The 20,175-nt window shown below is 50.1% G+C and overlaps 1 protein-coding gene across 1 annotated transcript in view; it reads right to left on the minus strand.

The window, feature by feature from the left end:
- The window catches only part of FOXO6 (forkhead box O6), a 125,283-nt gene extending 110,417 nt beyond the window's left edge, over positions 1-14,866 (minus strand). The window contains exon 1 of the mRNA XM_028742772.2: positions 13,205-14,866. Within this exon, the coding sequence (XP_028598605.2) occupies positions 13,205-13,687 (483 nt within the window). The 5' untranslated portion in view covers positions 13,688-14,866. The remainder of the gene's footprint in view (positions 1-13,204) is intronic.
- Between the last annotated feature and the right edge of the window lie 5,309 nt (positions 14,867-20,175).

Below are 20,175 nucleotides of genomic sequence, written 5' to 3' on the forward strand. Positions count from 1 at the left end.
CATCCTTTCGATGTGTGGGTGAGTTGCTGATACAAGCAGCCCTCTCTTCTGAGGCCTCCGAACCCTATAAGCCCAGTTCCCACATTAATATAATTCAGTTGCTTCTCAGATTCCTTAACGATTCTCAGCTGAATGTGTGAACGGGCTCCACTGAAAGCATCCCTTCTGGTGATATTAACAGAAATGGAAATTCCATCTAAGATTTTTTTCAGCCTTGGGTGACACACTGGTTCGTGCAAGTAACTAACGACTGTGGAAGTAAAGGCAATTGCATGTGTGAACAAAGTCTTAGCCCACTGAGTGCCACAGTCTCCTTCTTCACACAGTCCAATTGTCACTTTCAAACTTGGGGAGAGTCCTTGCATCTGTGATACACACCAACACAAGTAGATTAGACTACTGCAACACATCCTATGTGGGGATGCTCTGAAAGACTGTTCAGGAATTACAGGTTCATAGAATCACAGCATAGCATAGCATCATAGCATTGTAGAGTTGGAAGGGAACACGGGGGTCATCGAGTCCCACCCTCTGCAAGGCAGGAATCTATTTACCCAAGGTGGGTTTTGAACCCACACAACCCCGAGATTAAGAATCTCCTGGTCCAGAGGTGGCTAGACTCATGATTGCAGCTGGCTGTACAAACCTGTGCTTAGAGATCTGCACTGGCTACCACTTACTTTCCTGGCACAATGCAAAGTGCCGTTGACCTTGATCTAGGTTAAGAATAGGAAACCTGCTGATAGCACACTGAGTTCATATGCATCAACAGAAGCTTGAACTTCTGTACCTTGGAGAAGCAGCTATGAAAGCAATCTTACTGAGACTTTCAACTGGTAGATAAGAAACCTTACTTTCCCTGCCCAGGGAAAACCAGATCTGCCTGCCTGCCTCTCTTTATGTATAGATTTAGCAGCTGGCGTACAGAACTCCTTTTCAAAGCACATTTGCATGAGCTAGGCTTGGGTGCTATTGCCTGGTGAATCTTTAGTACTCGCCCGGCTCTGGTTTGATAGGACTGGGGGAAAGCCATAGCTCAGTGATACGGCATCTTCACTGAATGCAAAAGGTTCCAGGTTCAATCCCAGGTGTCTCCACACAAGGCTGGGAAAGACACCTGCCTCAAACTCTGGAGAGCTTCTTCCAGTCAGTGTAGCAGACAGTACTTAGCTAGATGGTCTGATTCCACATAAGGCCTATGTTCCTGTTTCATAACAATACTGCTTCATGTTTGTTAACTGCATTGAGAGCTCTGGCTTTGGAACAGTCTATACTTTTAAGAAGAATGGCAGTAACTGGCTTATCTTAAGAGGAGCTTAGAGGCGATGCAAGTGCTGGTACAGCTCCGAGAGCTGGCACTCAATGAAACTCAACATATATATTCAGGTACACTGTACATTTTAAGCACATGATTCTCCCTCCCACCCCACAAAGAATACTGGGAAGTGCAGTTTACACCTCACTGAGCTAAAATTCTAGCACCCTTTAACTGCAGTTCCCAGGATTCCTTGGGGAAAGTCATGCGCTTTGATTTTTTGTACACAGCCTACGTACACTTTTGAGAGATGAAGCAGACAAAGGCCCTTACGCTGCTTTCAAGAATGCAAAGAGGAGAACATCCGCCTTCCCTTCTGATGCCTGCATGATATTTCCTCTAATGGAGGTTAGGAGAGCCAGGACCACAGCGGTACAGATGGGAGATATAAGCTTAAGTTTAAAAAGACAAGCACCCAAAAGAACTGCTTTGTAGAACTAGGGGTGTAAACTATGGAATTCTCCCCCACAAGATTTAGTTATGACTACCAACCTGGATGGCTTTAAAGGAGAATTAACAAATTCATAGAGGAAAAGACTACGGTCTACCCAGTGGCGTAGCGTGGGTTGTCAGCACCCGGGGCAAGGCAAGTAATTTGCGTCCCCTAACCCGTGGATTTGCGCCCCGTAACCCGTGGATTTGCGCCCCCTAACCCATGGATTTGCCCTAACCCCAGATGTTGCGCCCGGTGCGGCCGGCCCCCCCTGCACCCCCCACGCTACGCCACTGGGTCTACCTCCACTCTTGGAGGAAGTATATCTCTGAATACAAGTTGCTGAAAATCACAAGTGGGGAGAGCGCTGTTGTGCAAAGGTTCTGCTTGCAGGATTCCCACGGGCACCTGGTTGGCCATGGTAAGAACAAGATGCTGGACTAGATGGGTCTTTGGTCTACTAATGTGATGGGCAATGTGGAATTTCTAAGCTTGCTTATTCTCTTAAGGAACAGGGGTGGGAACAGAGAGGAGGAAATGGCTAGCGAGATGAGTCACTAGCCTCCCTTCCTTCTCTGCAATTATATGCATTTTTACTCCAGAGTAAACCCCACAGAAGGACCGACTGCTGGGATCCGATTGCACCAGTGAGGCATCTAGATTGGCTGTGGGCTGCAATCCAATGCACACTTACCTAGGAGCAATCCCCACTGGAAACAGCAAGGCTTATTTCCAATAAACATGAATAAGGTTGCGCTGCTGAGCCTCCTTTACACCATTTAAGTGACCATCGGATCGTTATTCACACAGACGAGAAAGTGGAGAAAGGGTATTTGTAATGTGAATTTATCCTTCTGGCCAAATGACAAAGTGCATGAAGCAAGAACGGCTTTAAGCCCCCTACAAAAGCGCTTCCAAAAGCTTGTCCACTTTCAGCACACTGCAGTAGCATTGCAATCATGACTACTGCAAGAGAAGGCTTGGCGGGGGGTGGGGCATTCCTGTAGTGCTGCACACGCTGTAGGCACAGGAATTAGTAGTCCCAATACTTGCAAACCTTGAAGAAGTATACATTGGTGAAAGCTGGCCTAACCCACAAAAGCTTAACCCACAGCCAAACTGTGTGTCTTTTAAACTGTCATGGGGCAGTTTTCTATTCTGCAAAAGCTGTTATTTATCTTGTGGCATCCATACCTAGCATAGGGGGGCATTGCTGCCCAGTTGCTTGTACACTCCATAGGTACGTTTCTTCCCCACAAGTAAATTGCCCCTGAATTGCACCAGCAGCAGCTACTGCTCTTTTTGTCCACACGATGCATAATGTTCCCCATGATTCATGGTTTTGTGTGCTTATTTTCTTTCTGAAAGCAACAGATTACCGGCTGCCCATGCTCCTTTGCTCTGATGTGAGGGACAAAAGGAAGGAAGGAAATAAAAAGAAAGCCCATTTCAACCTGGTGCCCAACAGCAGAGAAGTAGCCAACTCACTTCTTGTGAATGTTCCTATTACAGGGTCACAGGGACACCAGAAGTCAATTTACATCAGGTTGGACTGTTGTCCGTCTTGCCCAGTGTGGTCTACACTAGACTAGCAGTCACATATGGACAGTCCTTCTCAATAACTGCTACCTGAGCCTTTTAATTGGAGCTGCCAGGGATCAAACCTGGTAGCTTCTGCATGCAAGGCAGGTGCTCTACTGCTGAGCTACAGTCCCTCCATATGGTCTTGCTCAGGCATAGGCAAACTCGGCCCTCCAGCTGTTTTGGGACTACAACTCCCATGATCCCTAGCTAACAGGACCAGTGGTCGGGGATGATGGGAATTGTAGTCCCAAAACATCTGGAGGGCTGAGTTTGCCTATGCCTGGTCTTGCTCAATAGCAAGAGGAAGTACTGCTGGTTAGTCAAGGATGTTGCAGCAATAATTATAAGCCATGGTAAAGAGATAGGCTGGGCACAACCGTAGGTTAGTGATGGGTCCTCCCCCAGCCCTAGACAGGACACTCCTCAGCTTAAAGCACCAAGGCCACCCAGCTAGTTTATATTCATGCCACAAAGGAGCAGCCCTAAGAAGTACAGAGAGAAAGAAAAGTGGGAAGGCTTGGAGATTAAGGTTTTTGGCACTGTCAGACCTACATCAAGCAGACATCCACCAGCTGATAGCTTTATTGTTATACTTTGGATGTCAAAGTGGCACAAACAGCACCTTAAAATGCATCAGAGCCGCTGCTTCTTTGACAGAGGGTGTTGGTTTCCCATTAACAAGTGGAACGCGTGAGCTGGAGCATAAAACTTCAAGCGCTTTGGAATTGATAAAATAACAACTCCCTAATTAAGCAGAACTGTCAGTCAATGGGGCCTTCCGTGCAGCATTGGAAAACAGCAGGCACTGCTGGCACACGTGTGCAGCATAGCAGCGCCAAGACCCACAGCAGGGGACAGTGGCGTGCGGAAAACCTCAGGCTGCCTGCGACCCAGAACTGCATACCGGAGAGGACTTCCTGCTAGTAAAGCTTTACAGTCACAAAAGAAGAAGGCCAAAAGCTGAAGGAGGAGGACTGCTGACGCCAAGGTCTACAAGCTCTGGACTAATCGTGTAGGCTGCAACCCACAAACTCACTGCTTCAGCAAGATTGCTCTGATTAAGAAAGAGATGGCACTTTCTAAAAAAAACTGCCAGAGCCTTTGGTCCCTTCTGGTGACCAGTTGATTGAGCATTTGTGTGCACAATGTTTGTGGGTTGGCTACACCACACCAGGTGTTTATTGTCCATTTGTTTGCAAGAAGGTGAGACAATGTTCTGTAAAGCAATTGTTCTATCACACTTACCAGTGCATTTTCCTCCTCACTTTCCTTATTTAGAAAAGTCCTATTTTGGTAAATGGAGGAAAGGGGGTAGGTGTTTTGAGTGAGGATGTCAAATCAACACTTACTGGATAACCTGAATTTATCAGTGTATCCCCTCTGATAACAGTGACAGTCTGGAAGCACCCTGCACTGCCCAGTAAACAGAAACAATAAATTCACCTATGCTTTGGAGTTTGTGTTTGTGATGTTTTATCCTGTCCATTAAGCTCAGAATGGCATTTGGAGGAAGGGGAGGGGGCTACTGGCCAGGACCAGACCTGCATAGCTTCAGAGATTTATTATTGATTACACACTGGTATTGCCTTTTCTCCAAGAAGTGCATAGCAGCACACATCCCCACCACCACCACATTCTCACAACAACTCTACCAGATGAAAACAGATCAAAGACCCACATTCTGCTTCATGGCTGGGCATGGGTGTGGATTTGAACAGGGCATCTTCCCAGCTATAACCATTACACCATACTGCAGGCACTCCCAAACTCGGCCCTCCAGCTGTTTTGGGACTACAACTCCCATCATCCCTAGCTAACAGGGCCGGTGGTCAGGGATGATGGGAATTGTAGTCCCAAAACAGCTGGAGGGCTGAGTTTGGGGATGCCTGCCATACTGGTTCCCTGTGGAACTCCATATCAAACTAATAAACAAACCCAACCCTTCAGATATGGGATAAAGGCTCTATAGGAAATGGGGACGGGGGTTGGACAAACCCAATGGTCACTTTACAAATCCTGTGGCTGCTTCGGTACATGTTCCTTCTACCATCTCCTACCCCATCGGGACTGCAGCTGATACTACGGGTCCATCTTGGTTCACTTATGGCAGGACTTTGTACTAACCAGTTTTTTCCCCCTCCCCCACAGAACCCACAAAGCAACTCTTCCCACGCAGGGACAGGTGTAAGGGCTGCAAGCAGCCCTTATTTCAAACCTAATTATGATGCAATGCTGGGTTGCAACCAGGCTATAACGAATACAGGTCAGCACACCAAGGGCCCCATCTGCGCTGCACATTTAAAGCAGTACCATGCCACTTTAAAGAGTCACAGCTTCTCCCAAAGAATTCTGGGGGCTGTAGTTTGTTAAAGGTCTCATTAGGAGACCACACACCCCCATTCCTCTCCCAGAGCTACAATTCCCAGAGTGGTTTAACAGCTAATCCCTATTTCTGGGGAACTCTGGGAACTGTAGTTTTGCGAAGAGAATAGGCGTTTCCTAACAACTCTCGGCACTCTTAACAAACGGCTGTCTGCAAGATTCTTTGCAGTAAAGCCATGATTTAAAAGTGGAATCAAAGAATTGTAGAGTTGGAAGGGACCACCAGGATCATCTAATCCAGCCCTCTGCAATGCAGGAATCTTTTGCCCAATGTGGGGCTCAAACCCACAACCCTGAGATTAAGAGTCTCACGCTCTGTTTCATGCCCTTTCCAAGCTTTGGGTAGAGCTCCCTTTCCTGCAAATAATTCATTTCAAAAGCATAGACAATATACCCCAGTGGCCAATAAATCTGTGTTAACTGCAAGGTGTGGAACGGGGAGATGCTATAGGCAAACTCAGGCCTCCAGATGTTTTGTGACTGCAACTCCCATCATCCCTAGCTAACAGGACCAGTGGTCAGGGATGATGGGAGTTCCAGTCCAAAAACATCTGGAGGGCTGAGTTTGCCTATGCCTGTGCTAGGGCATTTGTTAAATGGTGCACAGGAGCTGAAGTTCTCTGTTCGCTTTAGGAGAGAGGATGGAGAGGCCAGCTGGAAGTTTTAAATCTAAGCGTCTAATCCCACCTTTTTAAAAAGGACTGACTCATGGGGTAGGGGAGCAACTCCCCTTCCCTTCCCTCTCCACAACATGGGGAAATGATCTGGAATTCTCAGCTACTGAGCCCTCTGTGTGGGTGACAGACTGGGCTAAGGAGGAGGCAATTAAAGATGAAGACCCGCTGCCAGAAACACCCCCACCATCCCAGCAGAGAGAGAGGAGAGAGATGAAACTCTCAACAGTTGCAATGCTTCTGAACCCCAGACATAAAGACTACGAACAACTCCCTCTCCTACGTAGGGACCTTTTAAGAAAGCGAAACAGTATTGTGAACGCGAGACTGATGAGCAGTGCCCCCTGTATCAGGTTCTCCGCAGGGATGAGGAGCGCCTCTCTCTGCAACTCTGGCAATGCACAGCGAGGGGAGAGAAATTTAATCCAAGGAAAGTAGCTCTAACAGAAGGGAGTGGCAGGTTGCAGAGATGTAGATTGGGAACAAAAAAAAATATTTAAATTACAGAGACGGACACGACAGAGTTCAGGGACCAGGGCCGCAGGTGCGAGGCTCCAATCTGGGGCTTCATATTATGAACTGAAAACCAGGGATGGAGTAGTTTCTATGTGAGCACGACATACAAAACAAAAAACTAACAGCCAGCCAGGGCTGAACTTTCCTTTCAGTAGCCAAGACTAATACAGTAGTACCTCGGGTTACAGACGCTTCAGGTTACAGACTCCGCTAACCCAGAAATAGTACCTTGGGTTAAGAACTTTGCTTCAGGATGAGAACAGAAATCGCGTGGCGGCGGTGCAGCGGCAGCAGGAGGCCCCATTAGCTAAAGTGGTGCTTCAGGTTAAGAACAGTTTCAGGTTAAGAACGGACCTCCAGAACAAATTAAGTACTTAACCCGAGGTACCACTGTAATCCCACACAGCAACAAATGAAACAGAACTAGCATTTTAAAAAAAAAATTGGAAAGATGCTCCAATACCCCTCAAGGACTTCCGGCTCTTTCAGTGGTGTCCGCCAACCTGGTACCCTCCAATTGTTTTCAAACTACAACTCCCATCAGCCCCAGCAAGCACAGCCAGTGTAGACCAAAATATCTGGAGGGCACCAGGCTGGCAAAGACTGTCTTTAGGAGTTATTGTATCCACAGTTCAGCAGCCTTAAGTGCAAACTCACTGCCTTATACTGTAGAGCAGGACCCACCAGCTAATTAATTATCCCCTTAATTATCTTGCTAACATTGAAGGAAGGTGCCTTTCTGAGATTCCCTAAAGGGAAGGGGATCATTTCTCTTTCAGTGAGATAACTTAAGAACTAACAAGAAAACAAGTGCCACGCACTCATCACAAGGAGGAGCTACCTTTAATGCACAGAGCTGCAAGAAATCTTTCGCTTTCAGATTAATTTATTATTGCAACTTTGAAAAGTGGCACACCTGTTTCTCCCCCTCCCCATTTCATCCTCACAACAACCCTGTGAGGTAGGTTAGTCTAAGAGACTGTGACTGGCGCAATATCAATCCCCTTGACCTAGTGGGGATTTGAACCCTGGTATTTCAGGTTCTGGTCCACAACTCTAGCCACAACTCCATACTGGTGTATTTGTACTGATTGTTCCAGGTCTTATCACTGTACCAGCACCCCCACCAAGCAAGAGGCTGGTAGCAAGTCCCCTGTGCCCTGTACCCTATGTGCAGCTCCTGCCATCTCCTTCTCCTCTTGGATTGCTGCAGCTTCTCTCTCCTCCCTTCCCACCATCAATGAGTGCTAGGCATGCAAGTTACTGCTTCCCACAGCCAGTTGCACCCCTGCCCTTCCAGCCAGGGCCAATCAGAATAAAGTGGCCAGTGGCAACTCCTGCACCCAGCACTGGCTAGGAAGGAGCAAAGGAGGTGGCATCAGCTCATACTCTCAGCACCAGCCAATACTGTGAAGGCAGAGAGTGAGGAAGGGAAAGGAAGAGGGGGCCATCCCACTGGCAATGGCAAAGGCAGCAGCAGAAGGGACCGGCCCTGCTGCTGGGGTATGAGCCTTGGCAGATGCCCAACATTGCCAACTGCTAACACCAAACTCGGTTGCATTAGTTTCCTTCTTTGCTGGTCATTTTTATTCATTTGATCCATCTACACTTTCATCTCCTACAACAACAACAACAACAACAATAATAATAATTTTTTATTTATATCCCGCACTCCCCAGCCGAAGCCAGGCTCAGGGCGGCTAACAACAATAAAATAAGACAACATTTTAAAATCATTTCATTAAAAAATTACTTCAAATCAAATTGATGGCAACCATCGGGTAGATTGCCAAAGGAGGGAGTCAGGCTGTGCCCTGGCCAAAGGCTTGGCGGAACAGCTCTGTCTTGCAGGCCCTTTGGAAAGATGTCAAGTCCCGCAGGGCCCTAATCTCTTGTGGCAGAGTGTTCCACCAGATCGGAGCCACAGCCGAAAAAGCCCTGGCTCTAGTTGAACCCAGCCTAACCTCTCTGTGGCCTGGGACCTCCAAGATGTTTTTGTTTGAAGATCGTAAATTCCTCTGTGGGACATACCAGGAGAGGCGGTCCCATAGGAGATGTTTCATGCCATTGGGTTGTATCCTACTCAGTTATATTCAGGCGTAGACAAATTTAATTTAACTCACCTATGTTAGCCACATCCATTATTTCCAATGGGTCTGTTTTGAGTAGAACTAGCACGGGATACATAATGGGAAAATGAAGTCCTATCAATCCTTTAAACGGCCAGCATGCTGCTTCCACAGCCCACAGGGGTCTCTCGACAAACAGCATGTTCCCATTTTTATCAATATTGCTCTAGGGATAGAGAGTCTCTGGTCCTCCATATGTTGATGGACTACAAATCCCATCATCTCTGACCAGTAGGCATGCCAGCCATGGCTAATGGAGCCCAGTGAAGTGTGGAGAACCATGAGTTCCCCATTCCTGCTCTAGAACATCCAGGGTTTTCTGAACAAGCTGGTCCATTGCCTGGTGACCTTTGAGACTGACGGGGCAGGAGGAAGAGAGGCCAACCGAAGGTGGGGTCACAGTCAACTAATCCTAGCTTTGCCCCCATCCTCCTCTCTGCTGCATTCTACAAGAGCAATGTGGAGACAAAAGAAGGTGAAGGTGACAGCCAGTGCCACCCCCTGGAATGGATGGAACTAAGAAGGCAGTTGGGGGCTGACTGAGGATAGGCTGAAGTTGGTGGGGCAGCACCCCATTTGGCCTAATGGACCAGCCTCTACTGTATCCCCTAACTCCCTACCCTTCAAACTTGAGCAAGCTTCTATCAACCATCTAGTCTGATTTTTTGTTGGCAGGCATACCTTTACTTCAGTTTCCCCAGGAGGCCAGCGGTGGAGAGATAAGCTATGCTAGAAGAAGAATCATAGTATTGATGTGGATGGAAGATCTCTCTACCCACAGAGTATTCATGTCTTGATTCCTCAGAGTCTAATACACTTCTTCAGGAATGAATTCAAGGTGTGCATCTGGAAAGCTCTTGAAAGCTATGATGGCACAAGCATCACAAAGTCTTCTCCCATGCAGTATCATGTGGAACATGGGAAGCTGCAATAAACGAAGCCTATTCATAGAGCCTCCCTCACAGTACTCTCTACACCAACCTTACTTGAGCAGATGCCTTCAAACATTTTGGCCTGTAGCTCCCAGCATCCCTGGCCACTTGTCATGATGGCTGGGGCTGACAGGAGTTAAGAGTTGGGCAATGTTTGGAGGTTGAAAGCTGGTCTGCCTACACTAACTGGCAGCAGCTATCCTGGGTTTCAGATAGGGATTTTTCCCCATTGTTACCTGGAAAGGTAACTGGGAACTTCAGCATTCATAGCATGTCTTTACTATGAAACCACAGCTCTTTCCCAATAACCTTGGCACCATAGTGACATGAGCAGTTGTAAAACAAAGCATTTAACTCAAAGAAATTGGCACCCCAACCAGGGCACTTTTGAACACTTCTCCAAAAATGAATAGGAACAAAGGAAGCTGCCTTGTACCAAGTAAGATCACTGTCTAAATCAGGACTGTCCACACTGATCTAGCTCAGTATTGTCAATGCTAACTGGGAGTAGATAGCCAGGATTTCATACAAGGAGTCCTTCCCAGCCCTATCTGGAGGTGCCAGCGGATTGACACAGGGACCTTTAGCATTCAAAGTATGTGCCCCACCACTGAGTTATGACCCTTCACCTTTGCCAGCTTTCTAGAGCTGTGACCTTTGGCTGATGTAGCTACTACTCTTCACGCATCAGATTTATTCTCCCTTGTTTAAATGACTACATGAAGCAGAACAAGAAGTGAGAATATTCCATAGACAAGTGTATTGGACTGTTCTTTGGATGTAGTTCTCTCTTCCTGTCAGTTTGGGTGGAACTTTGTCCCCTCTGCTACCATATACACACATCCTGCACCAGGACACCAGGGATAGCATAAGTACACCCAACCAGACTGTACAGCCCAAATTACCAAGGCTTCCCCATATGCTTCTCTTGCAAGTACCAATCTATCCATGAGACCTGGTTACCTATGCATCATAAAAGTGTCAGTACTAAAATAGCCCCAAGAGAGAGGAGGTGGATGGAAGGAGAGCCATTTCATCGTCCATGAACAAATAACCTCCACCTGGTATATGTTCCTGTGACTCGGTGGACCCTTGGTCTGATCCGGCAGGGCTTTTCTTATGGTCTGATGTCTCAAGGTCCTTGAGCGCCTAAAACAAGCCTTCTCTTCAGCTGCTCACAAGTAAGCTGAACACAGAGGAGGTCAAATCCAGGTGTGGTGCAGATGCACAGAGCTTCAATAATGCTCATAACACCAGCCCAAATAATGGAGTGGACCTTTCCTGAATTAACACATTGTTTATTATAGGGTGGCTGGAAAGTGGAAAGGAAATCAATTGGAACTGCCTCTCTTTTATATCGGCCCCTTCTGGTTCCCACATTACCTAACTTTTCTGTCCCTTCCAGGTGTGGTCACCAACATTGGTGCAAGGTGTGTGCAAGCAACATCACTTTGAACGCAGCCCGTTTTCTGCTGGGCTATAGCAGGATGGCTCTCACACTGAAGTGAAAAAGTAGACTTCTCACACCACGCACATACAGAGAGACACTTTCCTTGTAAGCTCAGGGAGTGCAACACACCTCTACACTAAATCACAATAAGAGGGGAATCGATTACTCCTGACAGAAATATTTAACAATCCAAAGGCAACAGCCTGGGAGCTTAGCCAGTACAGCCAAAGCCAGAGGGGCGTGTGTCTGTTGAAAGACCAACAGATATATGAGAACTGAAAACCACTCTGCCCCACCAACTCAGTGCCACAAGGGTTAATTGCTTGTTAGTCCACATGTGCAGGAGAGCCTTTTCAAGCCCTCCTTAAAGGGAACACTTGCTTGTGGGCAGACTGCCTACCAGATGTTTAGGATTCTCAAAAAAGCACACACAATCGATGCAGCACACTCTGCAAAATTTGCCATTTCATCCAAGAGCTCAGAAGCAGACAAAAGCTTTAAAAACACACACACAAATACACCAAATCTTACTTTGACTTAATAAGGAGACGTGGGCAATGTATGGAGCACCAAAGACAGGCAGAGTTTGTAGCTAACACATGTAGACAGTTTGATCACACTTCCAGTTTTACGAAGCCCAAGACCTCAAAATGGTCACACACCCAGAGTTCAGTAACACTTGCCCAATGGCCCTGCCCACCAATGGCATCGCATGTGGCAAATTAGCCGAGGAAATCAGTTCTCCAGGCCTTTTTTTGTATTATAAACTGCTCCTGCAATCTACACTGCGTTCCATAGGAGTGGGGAGGGGGGAGAGAGACCTTACAAAAATCACAAGCAGCTAATCCCACACACCCCACCACCCAAACTGGAGGAGAAAGACTGGCATGTCCTTTCCCCAAACTGGCATCTCAATCAATGCCATCAGATGTAAAGTACAAAGCCACTTTTACCCACCTCAACTCTATTTCTACCTTGCCCCCGCCCTCCAAAGTCTTACTACCAGACAGGCAGCTGCAACTTAACTGCAACTTAAGAGGAGGGGGAGGAAGGGTGTCCACCTGGCCCCTTTGTTGATGCTTCTGGGGCTGGGGGGCAGGGGGTGTGAAGGAAATATGGTAGGTGGACCAGGCAGCTACTGCAAGATAATTTCTCCAAGCACCAATGCAAAAAGAGAGGGAAATATCTCAGGTCCACTCCACTAAAATAATCAACAGAGAAGAGCTCCTCTTCTCCAAGCTAGCTCTGATAAGGCTGCAAGAGCAACTTCTCTTCCCTCAATTCTAGGAGACACCAGAGCTGCTCTCCTGATCAAAGCTGCAAAAGGCTGGAGTGGCCTCGGGTAGACCCTCAGGAAACTTGGCCGGCTCCTTCCCCTTCCAGCTCTGCCCCTCTTGCTACAAGATTTCAGCGCCTGCAAACAAAGCTACACACTTTCACTCCCAAGTCTTCACCACCACTCCTTCCCTAATCACTAACTCTGGTTAAAACCACCACTTTCCAGGTAAGAATGTGCTAAGGGAGTTTAAAAACAAACAAAAAACGTGGGTGGTGGTGGTGGAAAATACACCACCATTTTAACACCCTTTAATTAACCTTCCCTGCAACACAGGGGTGGTTTAAGGCTGCTACCGGGCAACTAGACCCCCATTAAGAGTCTACTACATCAACCCAAGGAGGCTCAGCACTAGTGAAACTTCCACCAGCGCCTCTTGAAAACTAGGGCTCTAGTTTCTGCCGAGGGAGGCGAGAGGCGCAGGGTGAAGGAGGTGGAGAATCGCTCGGGTACCTTCCAACCAGCCGAACTGTTGCTGTCTCCTTTATCCTTAAAATAAGGGACGTATCTGACCATCCAGTCGTAGATCTGCGAGAGGGTGAGCCGCTTCTCCGGGGAGCTCTCGATCGCTTTGGTGATGAGATCCGCGTAAGAGAGGTTGCCCCAGGCGTTGCGCCGCGAGGTCTTCGCCTTGCGGAGCTGTCCAACGTCCGCGCCCAGCGAAGGCAGCGCCGGGGCGGCTTTGCCGCGCTCCGACGCCACTCCGGCGTTCTCGGCGCCTTCCGTTCCGCCGGCCAAGGGGTGCTTGGAGCCGCCGCCTCCTCCACCGCCGCCGCCACCACCACCACCACCAGCAGCGCCGGCAGCCGCGGCTCCATCGTCCTCTTCTCCCGGGAAGTCGGGGTGAGGCAGCGGCCAGGTGCAGGAGCGAGGCCGGCTCTGGGGTTCAAAATCCGGGTCGATGTCAACCTGATGCGCTTGCAGCTTCTCATCCATGTTCCTCCCCCTCCCCCCCCCAGAAGCCGCCTTTCTTTCCTTCCCCCCTTTTTTCCTTTATCCCGGTGGGGGGGGGGGAGAGTCTCCTTTGTAAATTTCCAACGGAAGGATCGCAACAGCAAACGGCGCTTTTAGGAAGCGAAGGTCCAAGGCAGCAGCATCGCACCAAAGTGGGTCGGGGAGAACGAGCGAGAGAAGGGGGGGGGGAGAGAACGAGCGAGGGGGGCGGGATATGGAGACGCTGCCTCGCAGGGTTTGGGGAGGAAGGTGCGTCGGGGGAGCGGTGGCGGGGAAGGGGGGGAGGAAGGCAAAAGAGAGAGGCTCGAGTCCAGCGCAAGGGAGGTTCAGCTGGAAGGGCAAGGAGCGGCGAAGGCGGCTGCTTCCTCCATCAAGCCCGGCGAGCGAGAGACAGAGCAGGGAGGGGGCCGCCCGTTCAAGCAACAGATGAGCAGGAGGAGCGCGCCGGGCGCAGGAGGAGCGGCGTGCGCTTTCGAGGGAGAAGGGCTTCCTCGGGCGATGCGGAGCCTCCAAGGCCCCTCGCGTGAGTCCAGGCGAGTTCAGTTCCTCCGGGCTCCAGCGAGGAGCGAATTAATCCCAGGAAGAGCGTCCAGGCGCAGCGGGAACCCGGCGCTAAAGGGCCCGGAGGTGGCGATGGAGACGCGCGGCTGGCGCTGGCATGATCGCCCTCCTCTCTTCTCGCGCTCTCCACGCCGCCGGCACGCACCTGAGGCAGAGGCTGGGCTGCTCAGCCGGCGGCCAGGCAGGTAGCGCGCGCGCGCTTCTCTCGCGCTCTTCCACACACCTAGCACCTGCTGCTGCTGCTGCCCTCGGCGCGGCAGCCCCCTCGGCTCGCCGCCGTCTCCGTCTTGTCGGTCACCTCGTCCTCCTGCCGCTGCTTCTGCTGCTGCTTCTCCTTCTCCTGCTGCGCTCGTGCTGCCCCGAGCGGGCGCCGCCTCTCTCTGGGGACCCGGCGGGATGGCAACATGCTGAGGAGGAGGAGGAGGAGGAAACGGCGGCGGCGGCAGCGGCGGCCGCCACTCTCTGCCTCGCTGCCCTCTCGTCACCCAGCCCCGCGAGCGAAGAGCGACTGACACACGCGCGCGCGCTCGCACACAGACCCACACACAGTGAGAGAGAGAGAGGGAGAGGGAGAGCCCGCCAGGCGAGCCGGCTGCACCTCAGGGAGGGGGTGGGCGGGGAGGGAGGAGGAGGAGGAGGGGCCGGGCCGGCGAGCGGAGGGGGGAAGAGGGCGGGGCCTCGGGCAGCACCTTACACGAGAGGAGGAGGAGGAGCGCGCCAGCCGGGCTTGCCTTGCCTTCCCGCCTGGCTGGCTGCACGCAGAGTCTCGTCGGCTCTCTGCCCGGCTGCACAAGTCTGGACGCTCCAGCCAAACCACATGATCACAACACGAGCGGGCGCCGGGCTTCCCCCTTCGCTGCCGTCGCGCTAGCTGCAGGGCGGGGGGCGACGCCACCGACCGACGGCACCTTGGCAGCGCTCAGGCCCGCTCAGGACTTCGCCTTGCCCGCTCCTGCCCCGCCACCGCAGCACGTCCCGCCGAAGGTCTCTCTCTCGCGCGCGCCACACTTCTCACAAGCAGGAGTGCTGGCATTGCTGAACCTCCTCCGGGCTTCCCTTCCCCTGCCCGGGGCCTCCTCGCGGCATTTTACCGCCAGAGGCACAAATGGTGTCTCCCCATTGCCATCCTCCCCAACCAAATTAGAGCAATCATGGCTGGTCGGGTGAGTTTGGTCCCCGAGGTAGAAAGTCCCACAAGCACCTCTCCGTTCCCCACCACCCTGGCGATACATTTACAATTATTTATTTACTTATTATCATTATTATTACTATTATTATTTGCTGCCCTATCAGATCACCCTAAGACAGGTGGGGCTGCCGCCTTCTTTCCCTGCCACTACCTTGGCAGTACGTGTACTGTTGTTGTTTCTTTTAGGTTGCCCTAACCTATCAGCAGGCTGAGGCTGCCACTTCAATTCGTCTAACAGTAGGGCCGGCCCTGCTCAGCGCTTCGCTACCTGGGCACGGGCAGCCTGTCCGCACCTCTCCTCTCCCAGACTTCGCAGACACCTTTGCAGCGCAGGGCTGCCCCTCCGTATGCTAGTTCGCCCCACTTATTCCAAAGGGTTCATTAACCCCTTTCGGCGCTTCTACGCCTCTCCAAGCACTTTCCGCGTTTTTTTCAGAAGCACCAGGCGCTGTGGAACCCTTGTCTTCCACGCGCCCCACCGCAGCAAGGCGATTAAACCCTTCGCGCAGCGCACGTACCCAGCGGTGCTTCCTCCTCCCCCCCCCCCGCAAGTTCAGGGGAAGCCCCAGCCCAGCTCCTTCCCTCCCGCCCGCCTTCCTCCCCCTCCTGTGGTTGGTTAGTCGGGTGTTTTGGGTTGTGTGCTTTTTTCCTCTCATTCCAGATTGTTACACTGACCTGACCCGAGTGCCGCCTCCTGATTGGAAGGGACGCGGCACAAGCCCAAACCCCAGAGCTCTCCCCATTGGCTCGTTACCAACCGGCGTTCTAAAAGGGGCAGGGAAAGGCGGGTTTGGCGGGCGGAGGGAACCTCCCTCGCGTGACGTACGGCGCTTCTTGATTTACCCGCGGGTAACCCGGGGCAACGAAGCTCACAGGCCGGGCAGCCTCCGGCTAGGCCACGCCCATTCGCCTTCGCGCAACGCCCCGCCCCCTTTGCTACAGGATCCTCGTCCAGCCCCCTTGCAAACTTCCAAAGAACAATAAGGCACCTAGGCTGAGGCTACGCCCACTCCCCCAAGTCGCACCCTCTAAAATATGTCTCTTCCTCGAGCCCCTATTCATCTTCTCCGACCCTGATCCCGGTTTGCGCTCCTCGCTCAGCGGAAATTCCAGATCCTGTTCTCATTTCCCAGAAGCAAGTCGCACTTATTTCAATGCAAATCAGCAGCAAGCAGGAGGTCCTTTGGCCAAAGGATGGCACTCCAAAAGCAATAATTGCCAATCAAAATGACTTTCTAGATCTCTGGTGATGCACAGTGTCCTTTGGCTTGCTTAATCTGGAGCATCTACCTCACCTCACAATATTAGTGCATGCCGAGGATTAAAAAGGACGAGTTGTTGTTTTTCTCCCCACTTATGCTTATGGGTGAAATGAAAATGCAACGTTGTTGTTTGTTTTCATCATTACCTGTAGAGAGAAAAGCAAGGAGAAGCAATCCTTTCAAAATAATCTCTAGTGGACAAGGGAATGTTGTGCAACCTCGCTTGGCCTCCTCACCTCTCAGGGGGATGGAGGCAAAGAAGAGTTTGCCAGCTGCTCTACACAGCTGGCTACTTTGGGAGCAACAACCCATATGGAGAGAGCAGAAGAATGCAAAGCCCCCATTGCTTTGAGTCTCCAATCCACTCTAGAATCTTCTGTTATTATGCCTGTAGAGTCACATTATGGCAAAACAACAAATATATAGATTATCACAACTAAAACACCACTGAGATTAAGCCAGAAGGCCCTCCCTTTGATGAGAGTTGTTTAATAAAGCCTTCCTGGTGAATAAATGGTGTGTGTGTGTGTGTGTGTGTGCCCTCCAAATTTGGCAGTCGTTCCCACCCTTATATATCAGTGTGGGCACTTTTTCCCTTTCCTTTTTTTAACAAAACAAATTTCCAGGTAAAACATACATATTATTCCGTAATACATATATTGTGCATTTTATTTTCTTGTTTCCAGAGTAGAAGTGTTAAGCCTTTTGCAGCAGAAATAACAGCATTGTGACAAATTTTAAAGATTAATGATAAATTTAAAAGAGAAACCAAAATTAAAATACCCTCATTTTTGTTTATAATTAAGCTGTATGTGAATGAGAAGGCCCTAATGTTGTTTGCATTGAAAAATACACCATTATGTGTAGACTGCATTGCAATCTACTATATATGTGTGTGTGTATACTAAATTAGAAGACTAATTTGTTAGCCATTAAGGTGCTACAAGTCGCTTTATTGAGTGTTGTGCTGTTCCAACAAGTGTTTCCAAGTCATATTGGGGAGGGCTTTGTCCTGAGAGGCACCATATCCATTCATTAAGTAAATAAAGAGAAGCTTTAGAAAGCAACAACAAATAATTCAATAAAATATAAAAAAAAACCATAATGATAAAAAATTTCCGAACAAGAATCAATGTAGGTTGTAAGAATCAATATTGTCAATAGGATACTACTAAATGCTGTTTGGGGGGGGGGTGAGCCTGGCACTTAAACAACCTGATTCCAGTTCAGTTTAGCTGGGAAAGAAAACCTAGCAAAGCAGAGCCCCTATGGTATAACTCCCTTTGGTGGCAACCTGCCACCAGAGGCAAGGCCATTGAAAAACAGCACCCATGGGAAATAAAGACCTTACAGTTCCCAAGGAGGTGGGGCTTCCTCTTGCTCTGCTGCTGATGTTACAGAGCCCCAGACTCTGGAAGAGACCATAGTTCAGTTGCAGAATGAGTGCTTTGCATGCAGAAAGGCTCATTTCCTGGCAGCACCAATTAAAAGAACCAGATAGCAGGTGGTGGGTATAACTCTTCTCTTCCTAACACCCTGGAGAGCTGCTGCCAGTCATGGTAGGCATTTGTTGTTGTTGTTGTTTAGTCATTTAGTCGTGTCCGACTCTTTGTGACCCCATGGACCAGAGCATGCCAGGCACTCCTGTCTTCCACTGCCTCCCGCAGTTTGGTCAAACTCATGCTGGTAGCTTCGAGAACACTGTCCAACCATCTCGTCCTCTGTTGTCCCCTTCTCCTTGTGCCCTCCATCTTTCCCAACCTCAGGGTCTTTTCCAGGGAGTCTTCTTATGAGGTGGCCAAAGTATTGGAGCCTGTCCTTCCAGTGAGCACTCAGGGCTGATTTCCCTCAGAATGGATAGGTTTGATCTTCTTGCAGTCCATGGGACTCTCAAGAGTCTCCTCCAGCACCATAATTCAAAAGCATCAATTCTTCGGCGATCAGCCTTCTTTATGGTCCAGCTCTCACTTCCATACATCACTACTGGAAAAACCATAGCTTTAACTATACATTGCAGGACTATAAATGGACCTGGTGCAAGACAGCTGCCTGCCTTCCAACAACTCATCAGCAATGGTGGCACAGCAGGTCCATGGAAGGACGTGAGCAGCCGGGTACACTTGCCCCGGGCCTTGGAGGGCTAAGCCAGCTGGGATGTGGGGGTCTGCTGGGCTTACGTTGTCCTGCTAAGAACAAGACGCCAGCCTCTGGCCTCTGCATGGGCCTGGGTGGCAGCAAAGGGATGGGAAGCAAAGATGTCACCCAGCCTTCAGCGCTGGTGTCTGGGCTGTGCGAGTGGGGCCAGGAGCAAAATGAAGCACCACCTGGAAGTCAGTTGCAACCTGACTTCATTGCATCCCTGAGGTTTTCCCTGATCTATGCCAGCATGTGCAAGATAAGAGCCTTGGCCAAGATTCTCAATGGTGTGTGTGTGTGTCAGTGTAACCGTAACCGTAACCAAATACCTCCACCCCCAAATTTCCCAGGGTTGGACATGACTCTTGCAGCATTCCCAGGCTGCATCTGCATGACGCTCCTGGGTAGTGGCAGCCGCGCTCTGCAACGGGAGCAGGCTAGAGTTGGAGGGGTTTCAGTTATCTTTGGCTGATGAGTGAGAGGTTGGTCTCCCTTTGGCACAGCCAGAGGGATGAGCCCCGCCAGGTGTGAAAGGTGCATTCTTTGTACATGTCATCCCAGCTGTTTACAGCAACCCAACTCCAGCTCCTTTGTGTGCTGCTGAGCAGGTTGGGCTGAGGACACAGAGGGAGTGTCAGCTCTTTTGAATGCAGAGCACCTGGGCTGGAAGAGGGCCAACTTGCCTTCTGAGCTGAGGCCTCTTCCAGTTCAGCCAAGCAAAATGAGCCAAGGCATGCTAGACCCATGCGGTTAAGCACCACCGATATGTGTGTGTGTGTACACACACACACCAAATGTGGCAGGTTAAGAGAAAAGAGGGAGTCCTAGGCAGTACAGAAGCCATCAACAATCTGTTATAATTAGCACTACCAGGTCAGGAGCATCCCATAGATTTCAAGGCTCAAAACTGAGAAATAGGGCTGGCCCTGGTGATGTCACAGGACAGGCCCTGGAGACAGAGGTTAATTGGGAGAGGGATGCGCCCCCACCATGCCAAATGTCTGTGCTACAATTTGCAGCCAGTTCCTGCTGAACTGAAGCTGGCAAACTGCACACACAGTCTTCTCTTGTTTTTAATTAAAGGCGCACTCACCCACCTGGAGATTCAAGCCCTTCACCTGCCACCTGGAGGGGGCCAGGCAAGCCTGGAGACTTGCAGGTCAGACCTAGACATCAGGCAACCCTAGTTGTGATTCTGATCTTAGCAGCAGCCAGGATTTGGATGTGGAGGACTGCTGTGTATCTAGATGAAAATGTGGCAGTGGGAGTCCTTCCATAGGGGAAGTGGGCAATGCTCTCCTGAATGTGCTCCCATCCCTCAC

The sequence above is a fragment of the Podarcis muralis genome, chromosome 7 (assembly GCF_964188315.1).
Source record: "Podarcis muralis chromosome 7, rPodMur119.hap1.1, whole genome shotgun sequence".
Taxonomy (NCBI): domain Eukaryota; kingdom Metazoa; phylum Chordata; class Lepidosauria; order Squamata; family Lacertidae; genus Podarcis; species Podarcis muralis.